At 43.6% G+C, this 12402-nt stretch overlaps 1 protein-coding gene across 2 annotated transcripts; it reads left to right on the forward strand.

The window, feature by feature from the left end:
- Window positions 1-830: 830 nt before the first annotated feature.
- On the forward strand, window positions 831-9858 carry FCGR1A (Fc gamma receptor Ia). 2 transcript variants are annotated; one of them, XM_037038923.1, is made up of 6 exons: window positions 831-904; window positions 1306-1326; window positions 2070-2327; window positions 6829-7083; window positions 8236-8520; window positions 9327-9858. In XM_037038923.1, the coding sequence occupies exons 1-6, from the start codon at window positions 874-876 to the stop codon at window positions 9557-9559; spliced, it is 1083 nt and encodes a 360-aa protein (XP_036894818.1). In that variant the 5' UTR covers window positions 831-873; the 3' UTR covers window positions 9560-9858. The 2 variants fall into 2 exon arrangements, with proteins under 2 accessions (XP_036894818.1, XP_036894819.1); XM_037038924.1 differs by having other exon boundaries at window positions 2073-2327.
- Window positions 9859-12402: the final 2544 nt, after the last annotated feature.

The following is a 12402-nucleotide window of genomic DNA, read 5'->3' on the forward strand; positions in this document are numbered from 1 at the left end:
TATTTGTCATTTTTAATTCTCTTGTCAGTGAGATTGCTACCTAAGTCCCTTTTGCTCCCACTGAACTCATCCTAGTTTCTGCTTAGTTTTTTTTTTCCTCTCCTAACAGAATAACTAAAAAAAAAAAAGCTCTTTATCTTTGAACAACTCTGCCTCCTGAAACAACTCACTTTGGTGGCCTAGAGCTTCCCTTCTACACTCTGATACTCCCTTCTTACAGGCATTTCCACTTCTACATGAGTTACTTTTCTTCTCTATAGAATTTACATTAAATGTATAATTTCCTTGAACTTAGCCAAGGCAAATACCCCAAATTCAGAATGTGTTTCAGAAAGATGGCCTCCTTCTTTTTCAATGAAAATGGGAACCGGTCTTGCATGCACTCCCGGAGGAACAGGCGCTGGTGTGTGTTAGAGGTGCTCTTACAGGTGAGTACCTGCTCACGTGTCCCCCAGAGGCTGAGGGAGAACAGTCTGGTTTCAACTGATCCAGTGTTGGAGGGATTAGCCAGGCTTTGAGCCAGTTTCAAAAATGGGGCTTTGCCATATTCTAGCCCCAAAAGAATCATAGTTGGTAGAGAGGGAATATTCAGAAGAGAATGTCCTAAAACATTAGCCCTCCCCTTGGATTCTCAGAGTTTCATAACCCCCAAATCCAGTGTCTCATGGGGGGAGACAGACTGAGGAGCATGAGGGAGGGGAGCGCATGCTTCGAGAATTCTGGATGTATTTCCCAGAAAAGGGACAGGATGGACATGATCAGAAGAGGCCATTTCCTTCCTCTTTCCTAATCTTGGCTCCGGATGCCTCAGCAGATTCTCTTCCATGTCTTGCATGTTACAGATGCCACTGGTGCCATCACCTTGGGGATAAGATGTGGCTCTTAACAGCTCTGCTCCTTTGGGGTAAGTTGGGCTTGGAGAGGGTCACTAGAAGGGGCAGGCACTGGCTAAGGGGACTGAGTGTTTTCTGTCTTCCTTTGGTAACCTAGGCTAGAAGTATGGAGACAATGATTGTATCTGTGCTTCCATGGTTTATTGGTCTTTACTTTATCAAAAGGGTGGGAAGGGAAACTCTGAGGCAACATTAAGCCTGGAAGCATCAGGTCATAATAAAGTCCCATCAATCACCACCTATAGGCTCTTCCGTACCATTGGTACCTGATTTTTGGAAAGGAGGAAGAGAGGAACTAAAGAGACCTAAGCTGGCCCCTTAAAGTCTATATTAATTCTGTCCCCTAATTCTCCCTTTCTTTTCTTCTTCCACGGACGAACTGGTGATGTCTCTATTGTTTGGTCGCTTACAGTTCCAGGTGATGGTCAAACAGGTGAGTAATGGCTAACTCAACTTCTCTTCCTCCGGCACACTCCTGTTTCCAAAAGCTAGGTTTTATTATCCTAAAGAAGACAGTATGGGGAGAGGGTAGAAAGGGGGGACATTTGTAAATTATATGAGGTCTCCTATATTCAGAATGTGGTTTTGATAAAATCCTGGTTTTTAGGGGTTCTCTCTAAGATATTCTAAATGAGTTTCAACCTCTGCACTTAATGCCTATTTAGCAAGAAAGGGCAAGGATTGCAAACCTGCACAAGCAGCCGTGCTGGGTTTTCCAGCCTCCTCCACACTAGTCACCGTACAAGAAAGCTGAGTAATTTTTTTTTTTTCTCCTCAGAGAGGATCAAGCAGACACTGGGCTGTTAGAAAGTGAGGGGTTTGAATCTTGCTTTCCAGTGCAGGTGCTTATTAAGGCTTGAGAGGAACCCTCAGAGGTAATCCAGCAAATCGACTTCAACCCAGTCGCACTAGTTTAAAACCCTGTTTCACTGTCTATCCCATTTCATTGGGGGTTTTTAGAACCCCAAATCAGCAACACCCAGATTTCATAACATGAACAGAGGCCTCTGCAGCCGGGTCTGGACATCCTTCATGGCTGGATTTGTAGGTTCTCTCTTGCTTATTTTTCAACCTAATCTAAATATACATTTTTCCCTAGTGCTATCTACAGAACCTCCCTATTGTTCAGAGCCTTTCCTTTTGTGCCACTTGTTTTTGTTTCTGTTTTCCCCACAGCAGACCTTGCAAAGTCAGTGCTCACTTTGCAGCCTCCGTGGGTCAGTGTATTTTCAGAGGAAAATGTGACATTCCTGTGTGAGGGAGCCCACCTGCCCTGGGACAGCTCTACACAGTGGTTTCTCAATGGCACAGCCATTCAGACCATGACCCCCAGCTACAGCATCATTGCTGCCAGTGTCAATGACATTGGGGAATACAGGTGCCAGACAGGTCTCTCGCAGCCAAGTGACCCCATACATCTGGAAGTCCACAGAGGTAAGTACGGCGTGGAGAGGACAGCTGGAGTTCGCAAGGTCTTCCTTTGTGTTTTTTCCTTTCTGGATGTCAGGTGTGTGTGTGTCTGTGTGTGTGTGTGTGTGTGTGTGTGTGTGTGTGTGTGTATTGATTTGTCTGAGTATGGGTCTCAGCTCTGTGCGCCTGCCAGGTCAACCAAGTCAAGATCATCAAAAGACCACATCAGAGTCCTCAAACTGTGCCCCCCAAACACTCGACTGGGGCAGGTGTGAGGAGGGTATCTAGAGTAAAACTCAGGCCCTAGGAGTTTGTCATTATTCAAAGTTATCTAGTTTTGTTTAAAAATTATACCCGCCCATAGTAAATAACACTCATTGGAGAAATGGACAATGATGCACAATGAAGTCTCCCTCCCATCCCAAGCACCTAGCCCTGCACACAGCATCCACAGAAACAAAACTGTCAACAATATAAACTTTAAAACAAGTGGTCGGTAGAATACTATATATACTATCCTACACCTTTTACCACTTAAAATACTGTGAAGGTCTGCTTATATTAATAGAGATCTACCTCATACTTGCAAATGTCTGCCTTCTGGCTGTGCTATAACCGATTTACCCGTTATTGCTAAGCTTCCAGTGTGTTTCCATGCTTTGCTTTGACAAGCGCTGCTGTGGTAAACATCTTTGTGCATATTATCTGGGGCACATTTCATGGTATATCTGTAGGATAATATTCTGGATATGGAATTACTGTGAAACTTTATTTTATTTATTTTAAAAATTTATTCTTTTATTTTATTTATATTAATAAGCAATTAATTTTTAATTTTATTTATTTTGCTATTATATTTTTATTTCCTTTCTTTCATTCTATGTATTTATTTTATTTATTATTTAATTTACTTAATTTTATTTATTTTATTATATTATTTAATTTTATTTTTATTTATGTATTTATTTAACATATTTATTTTATTTATTTTATGATCATATTTATCCTTTAATTTATTATGTATTTCATTTCATACAGTTATTTATTTATTAAATGTATTTATTTTGTTTTATTTTATTTTATTAATTTTATTATTTTATTTTATTATCATTTTAAACTCTGATGAATAGAAGCAGAAAAAAAGCCTACCATCTACTTAAGTCTGTAAGAGGTTTCTACATCAAGAGATGGAGACTGCAATACTCTTTAGATCAAAATGTTTCATTATTCAGGACAAATCATTCAAACAGATTATTTAGTTATTCAAAAGCATTAAGCTAAAACTTCCGTGTAATTGACAATGCAAAAGTGAATCCATCCTGCAGGCAGAATTAGGTTTATGTGGACTAGATTGCTTTTGGAGGAAATGTGTTTTAGCTAAGGAAACGTCAGGAACGTTGGAGAAATGCTAGCTTTACCCTGTGTCTGTTAGGCCTCCGGGACTCAAGTCCTATGCTAGAGAGTAGAGAGGTGAGGGGAGCTGACAACACTTTTAATACAAGACTTTGTGTGGTTTGAGCCACTCCAATTGGATGAGGCATGTCTGAGCCCACTGCTTGAAAGCTGATTCCAGGGACTCCCTCCTAAGGGGCACAGAGCGGGGAGCCGGCAGTCAGTCTGAGGCTTTCCCCTGAAATGCAGGGTGCAGGAGCGGCCCCTGCCAGCAGTGGCTGGTAGAGTCTACGAATTTGAGCCCAATTAACCCTAAGGAGTCCTTGTTGGCAGGTATATTCTTTCCCAAGTCAACAATTATGTATTTTTACATGGTATTTTGATGTAAATTTTACTGAAGTATAACGTACAATAAACCTGAAGTGTACACATCAGTGAATTTTCACAAAGTAAATTACACCCGGAAAAATAAATGTTTCCAGAGTCACAGAATCTCCCTCTAGCCCATTTCTAGTTGCTGCCTCCACAGACTTTCAACACCATATGTTTTCACCTGTTTTTTAACTTCATATAAATGGATATAGTACAGTATAGTACATGCTCTTCGTGTCTGGCTTCCTTTACTCACGTCAATTGTAAGATTCACAGATGTAAAGTTGCAGTTCTCATCACAGTATAATATTCCATATTCATCCATTTAATTGGACTGTTAGGTTGTTTCCAGTTTGGGCCTCTTAGAGACACTCACTGTGGATTCTCTGTGCCTGTCTGCAGGTGCACGTATGTGCACATGTCTGCTGGAATTGCCTAGGAGTGGAATTGCTGGGGCACAAAATACGTATATATTCAGCTTTAGCTTTCCGCAGTGGTCGGCACCCACTCTCAGGGTGAGTCGTGGTCGCCCCTCAGCAACAGCAGGTGTTTCCTGTATTTTTCGCTGTAGCCATTCGCATGTGCAGTGACATCACACTATGGTTTTCATTTGCATTTCCCTCATGGCTCATGATACCGAGTACTTTTTACATTTATTATTTGCTTGGATATCCTCTTTTGTAAAGTACCTGCCTAGGTTTTTTGCCAATTTTTAAAAATTGTTTTTCTGCCTCTTCCATATTGACTTGTGGTAGCTCTTAATACATCCTGGGTATGAGTCCTTGTTCAAGTGTAGTAAATACCTTCTACTCTGTGGCCTGGCTTCTTGCTATCTGAGTATGCTGTTTTCTTTTTCAACAAGCAAAAGTTTTTAATTTTATTACAGTACACTACATCAAGTTTTTTGGTTGATGTTCTCCATACTGTATGTAAAGATGTTTGCCACGGTCAGTCAGCAGTGGAGGCTTCAATGGCGTTGCACTAGCTCCCAATTACTTCGGTTCATCGGTGTGTGCTGAGACCAAGAAAATACAGCTGGTCCATGGACCCAAGTCCCAGTCCTGTGGTTTAAAATGAGTGTCTCTACCCTACTCCAAGGTGATAAAGATAGGGAGAATGATTTTTGAGTAGAAAATTAATGTCTGCTAAAAGCCACATTCCCCAATTTTTGATATACAATACTCTTATCTTTTAAGGCTAAATGTTTTCAATTTTATTTATAAATTTCTTTCTTTCGTTTACTCATGATTTATTTAGAAGCGTTTTTGCAGTGTGGTGTTTTTTCCTTGTCACTGATTTCTACTTTTAGAGAAAGTGTTTTCTCTAAAAGTGTTTTTGGCATTCTGGTCAGAATTTCTGTTAAATATGGTACGGGTCCCTGATACTTGTGGAAAACTGCTTTGTGGTCTGGTATGTGTTCAATTTGTACAACTGTTGGGTGTGCATTTGGAAACTATGAGAATTTTCTCTGAGGTACAGCATTCTATGTAAATCCATGAAACTGAGTCTATTCACTGGGTCATTGAAATGTTTATATCATCACTAGCATTTTGGGAGATTTCGGAGGGAGGTTTGTTGAAATTCCCACTGTGTGTGCGGACGCGTGGGGGTGGCGCACTCTGAGCACCTCCTGGTGGAGAACAGGAATAGGGAGGAAAGAGCGCAGCATCGGAGACGGAAAGCTGTGCTCTGCGCAGCACGGGACGCCCGCCTTCCCCCGTAGGTGAGCTCTGAGGGGGGAGAAGTGCTTCTGTCCCTTCTCCGCTTCTGTCCTCTCAGAACCTCACGCTCATTTAGCCAAACCAACTGCCCAGGGAGGGGAAAAAGAAGCATTTTTAGTTATGTGTAGAGGTGCCCATCCAAAGTGGGGGCCCATTTGACTTGGAGCTTGCTGTTACAAGCTATATCACTGATCTGCACATATGTGAGTATTTCTGTTAATTTAGAAGCATAAATATGTTTGGATATGTTTGCCATGTGTGTTTGCCTTAGTATATGTGATCTTATGAACAAATTAGTCAGGAGTTGAGTGTATCAGTTTTCTATTGCTATGTAACAAATTACCACCGACTTACCTTCAAGCAACATACATTGATTATCTTGCCATTGGACAGGAGCCTCCGGGCGGCTTAGCTAGGTGCTCTGCTGAGGCTGCCATCGGGGTGCTTGCTGGGCTGTGGTCCTTCCTGTGAGTCTTCCAAGCTCACAGGGTCGCTGGCAGAATCCAGCCCCTTGTGGCTATAAGGCTGAAGTCTCTGCCTGTTTGCGGGCTGTCAGCTGGAGGCCCCCTGCCACATGTGTCTGTCACAGGCCATCTCACAACACCTCAGCTCACGTCTGCAAGGCCAGCAGGAGACTCTTAGTCGGACAGCTAGCACCGAGTCTCATTTAGTGTAACAACGTCATGGGAGGACACCCCACCAACTTTGTCATACTCTGGTGGCTAGAAGGGGATCAGACAAGGGTGTGACTTACTGGGATCATCTTAGAATACTGCCTACCACATTGATAAAACTGTTGTCCCAACCAACCTCTAAGATCTGGTCAGAGAAGACAAGAAGGGGCCGTGGTCAGGGCTGCTGGGAAAGGTTGCTTTTCTTCCTGGCAAAGCTAAGGAGATTTGAGGAATGTGAGATAGGCCTCAGATTCAGCAGAACTCCAGGGTGGGGTGTTCAAGGAGAAAGACAAAGCCCCCAGTGTTTGACTTCCTTAAGGGTACCTGTGCCACTGTATTCAAGCATTTTGGGCCCCCATTTTCCAGATTGGCTACTACTGCAGGTCTCTAGCAGAGTCGTCACTGAAGGGAAACCTCTGGCCTTGAGGTGTCATGGATGGAAGAACAAGCCGATATACAAGATATTTTTCTACCACAATGAGAAGACCTTTAAGTTTTCTTATTGGAATCCTGAATTTACCATCTTGAAAACCAGCGTGAGTCACAATGGCATCTACCACTGCTCGGGCTTGTATGGAAAGCCTCGCTTCTCATCAGCGGGAGTAAATATCACTGTTAAAGGTATTGTATCTGAATAGTCATAGAACTGTAGCTTTAAGGACCCGTGAAGCCATCATAAATGATTGCTTCAATTTGCAAATGAAGAAACTGAGACCCTGACTTCCTGAAGGTCACAGCATGACCAGTGGCCAGGGGTGAGCGGAGGTGGGGGTCAGGGAGGACCAGAACGGAGGTTCTCTGGGTCCCAGTCTGTTGCTCTTTCCAGAATACCGTGGTGCCCTGTAAATAAACTCAGGAGTTAATTTCAAGGCCAGGGCATGGTGAGGATCCATTTCATCAATTTTATTTTATTTGCATGAAATAAAGAGTCACTCAAGTAGGTAGAAAATAACCCAGGGAATCTCATAAAAGCTCCACAGCAGGCGTGTCCAACCTGTGGCCCGCAGGCCGCACGAGAGGACTCTTTTGCTTATCTGTAGTGGCGGATATAGTGAAAACTATGCATGACCCTATTTTTGATCATGGGTTTTCATTAGTGTTTGTGTATTTAATATGTGGCCTAAGACAACTCTTCTCTTCCGGTGTGGCCCAGAGATGCCAAAAGGTGGGACACACCTGCTAGAAACGGAGGGCAGGAAGACATTAGGGCTTGGTTATACTTTCTGTCCATCTCTCTGGGGAGATGTGGCCTCTCTGGTTGCACTGCTTCCTGAACGTCTGCCGTCCAAGCAGCTTCCTCTGTCCCAGTTGCACGTGGCCTTTGTCGTGACTCCTTCATGGACTTCATCTTAGTACTCATAACCACTATCAGCTTTTTTCTATCTGAAAAAAAAAGTTAATTCCTATGGGAAAGAAAGTATTGTCCCAGATTATCTTTTGAGGCAGGAATACAAGCAATGAAACACTGAACTGGCCAGGGTGTGGGTGTATCCACTTCTGGCCAAACATTACCCAAAGGCACAGTCATCTAATGAATAACATGGTTATTCAGGACAGCGTGAACTGTGTGGAGGATTCTCCCAGGAGGCTATGAGCAAGCTGGTGACTATATCTATGCGGAAACCGTAACAGTGCCTCTCTGCTGGAAGTGGAAAAAATTGTGTTTTATGGATACACTCTGTGGAGACAGGCTCCCAAAGCGGTGGGGAGAAGTATATCTTCCGCAAAATGAACCTTAACTCTGAAGCAGGCAATTGTCAACTTTTTCTTTAGAGCTATTTCCAGCCCCGGTGCTGAGAGCATCCTCTTCACTGCCCCTGCTGGAGGGCAATCCGGTCAATCTGAGCTGTGAGACGAGGTTGCTCCCGAACAGCCCTCTGGTGCGACTCTACTTCTCCTTCTACCTGGCCAATCAGACCCTGGTGAGCAGGGCCGAATCCTCTGACTACCAGATATGGACTGCTGGGAGAGAAGATTCCGGGTTCTACTGGTGTGAGGCCACCACAGGAGATGGAGATGTCATCAAGCGCAGCCCCGAACTGGAGCTTCAAGTGCTTGGTGAGTGAGAATGATGGGAATCGACCAGCACAAGAGACGATGCTCCCTTTGTGCCAATGGGACTGTGGTCTGTTCATGGCGTGGACAGGAAAATGCTATGAACAGGCCTTTCCGCTCTTGATTCAGAACTTCGCTAATCTTGTAAACACCATTACATTTTTTTTCTTTGCCTTTTCTTTTATTTCCTTTCCTTTCTCTAATTATGTCCTTGTTTTTGTCCTTCCCTCTTTTTTCTCCTATATTTTCCATTTTCTCTCTCTTTCTCTATCTCTTCTTCTTATCCCTCCCTCTGCTCCTTCTCTCTCACCAACACCCTAATCAGCAATATATTGCATTCTTATCTATTATCATAGGTCTTGAGAACCAAGGACCTCATGTGGCAGGCTGGTAAGGTGAGGATTTTCAGGGCCACACACAAATATCTGCCCAGGTGTCTATATCTGGCTGGGGTGACAGGACTGTGAGCTCCAGGACAAAAAGCTCCTTGGAAAAAAAGGGTTCATCTTCAGTTCACATTCATTTCAAGTATTAAGTAGAAATAGCAGTTGCCTCTGAGACTAGGGAGAAAGTCCAACGACAGGGCCCTGGTAGTGAAGGTCTTCTGAGGAGCCCGTCCCTTGTCCATACACCACAGGGCCCAGCCGGGGCCACCTGCAGCTGCCTCCTGCCCCCTGAAATTACTGACGTCTCCACTGGGGACAGGGATGGCAGGCAGGCCTCAGTCAACCGTCTCTTCCAAACACAACCCAGTCAGACCGCCCCTGGTGTCTAAACAGCATTTCTTCTCTCCTCATTTTCTCTCCCAGGGCTTCAGTCACCAGCTCCTGAGTGGTTTCACGTCCTGCTCCATCTGGTACTGGGAATAATATTTTTGGTAAACACTGTTTTCTGTGTGATGATATATAAGACACTGCAGAGAAAGAAAAAGTGGATTTTAGAAATTCCTGCCGACTCTGGTCATGGGAAGAAGGTAACAACATCCTTCTGTCAAAAAGACAGATGTTTAGAAGAAGAGCTGAGATGTCAGGAAAAAAACTAGCTGCAAGACAGGCCCCAGAAGCCCCAGGAGGAGCCGGGGGAGGAGGAACAGCTCTGAGGGTGCCCATAAGTCAAGACAGGCCCTGCACCTTCCTTTCCATGAGCACAGGGCAGAAACATCCAAAAGGTGAAAGACGCCAGAACTGTGAGTGCCACGGCATCCGACTAACTCTTAAATAAAGCAAATAAATGAGCTGCCTTAAATGGAACGAAACTTGGAAATTTTATAATTAGGGATGATTTGATGTGAGACCTCCTCCAAAGCAATCTTTAAAAACTTGAAAATCGCCCTGGCTGGTGTAGCTCAGTGGATTGAGCATGGGCCTATGAAGCAAAGGGTCGCCGGTTCAATTCCCAGTCAGGGCACATGTCTGGTTGCAGGCCAGTTCCCAGCAGGGGACACGAGTGGCAACCACACATGGATGTTTCTCTCCCACTCTTTCTCCTTCCCATCCCCTCTCTCTAAAAAATAAATAAAAATAAATTTTTTTTAAAAACTTGAAAATCAAGTCTAACCTGATTATCCTATTGGGTATCTTGAGCAATATTTCTGGGGAAAGGGTAAAAAGGTAAGTGTGTGTATAAGTACGAGAGATTAAGACAGAGACAGAAAGAGAGACAGGTTATAAGGGCACAAGAGGAAATAAATAATATAGAACAAAAAGAAGGAAACCTACCATACAAATCACTTTTGAGAGGGGACTTCCGGCCAAGATGGAGGCATAGGTAGACACACTGTGCCTCCTCACACAACCAAAAGAAGGACAACAACAATTTAAAAACAAAACCCAGAACTGACAGAAAATCCAACTGTAAGGAAGTCCAACAACCAAGGAATTAAAAACAAAACATTCATCCAGATGGGTACGAAGGTCACAGACGGGCAGCCGGGACCAAGAGGACTCATGGCAAGGCAGCGGCTGGTGGACAAAGCAAGGTGGCAGATTGAGAATGGGGTGCACAAGGCTGCAGATGGCCAGCAAGACTGAAGCAGCAGCTGGTAGAGCACGTGGTCCCACATTCGCATGCAGATAAACCAGATGAAATAAAGGGGGAGCAGAATGGACCTCGCAACCTGGGGTCCCAGCACAGGGAAATAAAGCCTCAAACCACTGACTGGAAACACCTGTGGGGGTTGAGGCGGCAGTGGGAGAGACTCCCAGCCTCACAGGAGAGTTCATTGGAGAGACCCACAGGGTCCTAGAACGTACACAAGTCAACCCACCTGGGAACCACCACCAGAAGGGACCAATTTGACTGTGAGTCATGGGGGAAGTGACTGAAAACTGGAAGAGAAAGGAGAAAATAGCACTGCTCCCTCTCAGACCCCTCCCCCACATATAGCATCACAACCCAGGGTGGGCAACCCAGGGACGTGGGTTGCCCACCCTGGTGAATACCTAAGGCTCTGCCCCTTATATGTAGCAGGCAATCTGAGACAAAAAAGTAGCCCAAACAAAAGAACAGATCAAAGCTCCACAAAAAATACAACCAAGTGACAAAGAGACAGCCAGCCTATCAGATGCACAGTTCAAAACACTGGTAATCAGGATGCTCACAGAATTGGTTGAATTTGGTTGCAAATTAGATGAAAAAATAAAGGCTATGCTAAGTGAAATAAAGGAAAATATACAGGGAATCAATAGTGATGGGAAGGAAACTGGGACTCAAATCAACAGTGCGAACCAGAAGAAAGAAAGAAACATCCAATCAGAAAAAAAGAAGAAACAAGAATTCAAAAATATGAGGAGAGGCTTAGGAATCTCCAGGACATCTGAATTATAGGGGTACCAAAAGGAGAAGAAGAAGAGCAATAAGTGGATAAGTTATTTGAACAAATAATAAAGGAGAACTTCCCCAATCTGGCAAAGGAAATAAACTTCCAGGAAGTCCAGGAAGCTCAGAGAGTCCCAAAGAAGGTGGACCCAAACAGAAATACACCAAGGCACATCATAATTACATTAGCCAAGATTAAAATGAAGGAGAGAATCCTAGAAGCAGCAAGAGATAAGGGGACAGTTACCTACAAAAGAGTTCCCATCAGACTGTCAGCTGATTTCTCAAAAGAGACCTTACAGGCAAGAAGGGGCTGGAAAGAAGTATTCCAAGTCATGAAAGGCAAGGACCTACATCCAAGATTGCTCTATCCAGCAAAGCTTTCATTTAGAATGGAAGGGTAGATAAAGTGCTTCTTGTATAAGGTCAAGTTGAAGGAGTTCATCATCACCAAGCCCTTATTATATGAAATGTTAAAGGGACTTACCTAAGAAAAAATATATACAGTAAAATGATAGCAAACTCACAATTACTAACAACCACACCTAAAACAAAAAACAAAAACAAACCAAGCAAACAACTAGAACAGGAACAGGACCACAGAAATGGAGATCACATGGAGGGTTATCAATGGGGGAGAGGGAGAGAGGGGGAAAAGGTACAGGGAATAAGTAGCATAGACAGTAAGTAGAAAATAGACAGAGGTAGGGTAATCATAGTATGGGAAATGTAGAAGCCAAAGAACTTGTATGTATGACACATGGACATGAATTAAAGGAGGGGAATGTTGGTGGGAGGGGGTGCACGGGGTAGAGGAGAGTGAAGGAGGGAAAATGGGGCATCTGTAAAATATATTAAATAAAGAAATAAGCCAGGTGGTGAAAGACAAATACCAAATGATCTCTCCTGTACTTCCTCCCCAGACTTTTCCATGTTTGTAATCTTTGTCACAGTTTTTTTCTCATATGTATTTCAATGCTTAAAAAATTCATTTGATTATATAAATTTCTTCATTGAACAATTTGCACGTCAGTCTGCCCTTACTTCTGGCTTTTATCTGTGCCAGGA

Source organism: Sturnira hondurensis, unplaced genomic scaffold, assembly GCF_014824575.4.
Source record: "Sturnira hondurensis isolate 20B ecotype Veracruz unplaced genomic scaffold, ASM1482457v3 Scaffold0024822, whole genome shotgun sequence".
Taxonomy (NCBI): domain Eukaryota; kingdom Metazoa; phylum Chordata; class Mammalia; order Chiroptera; family Phyllostomidae; genus Sturnira; species Sturnira hondurensis.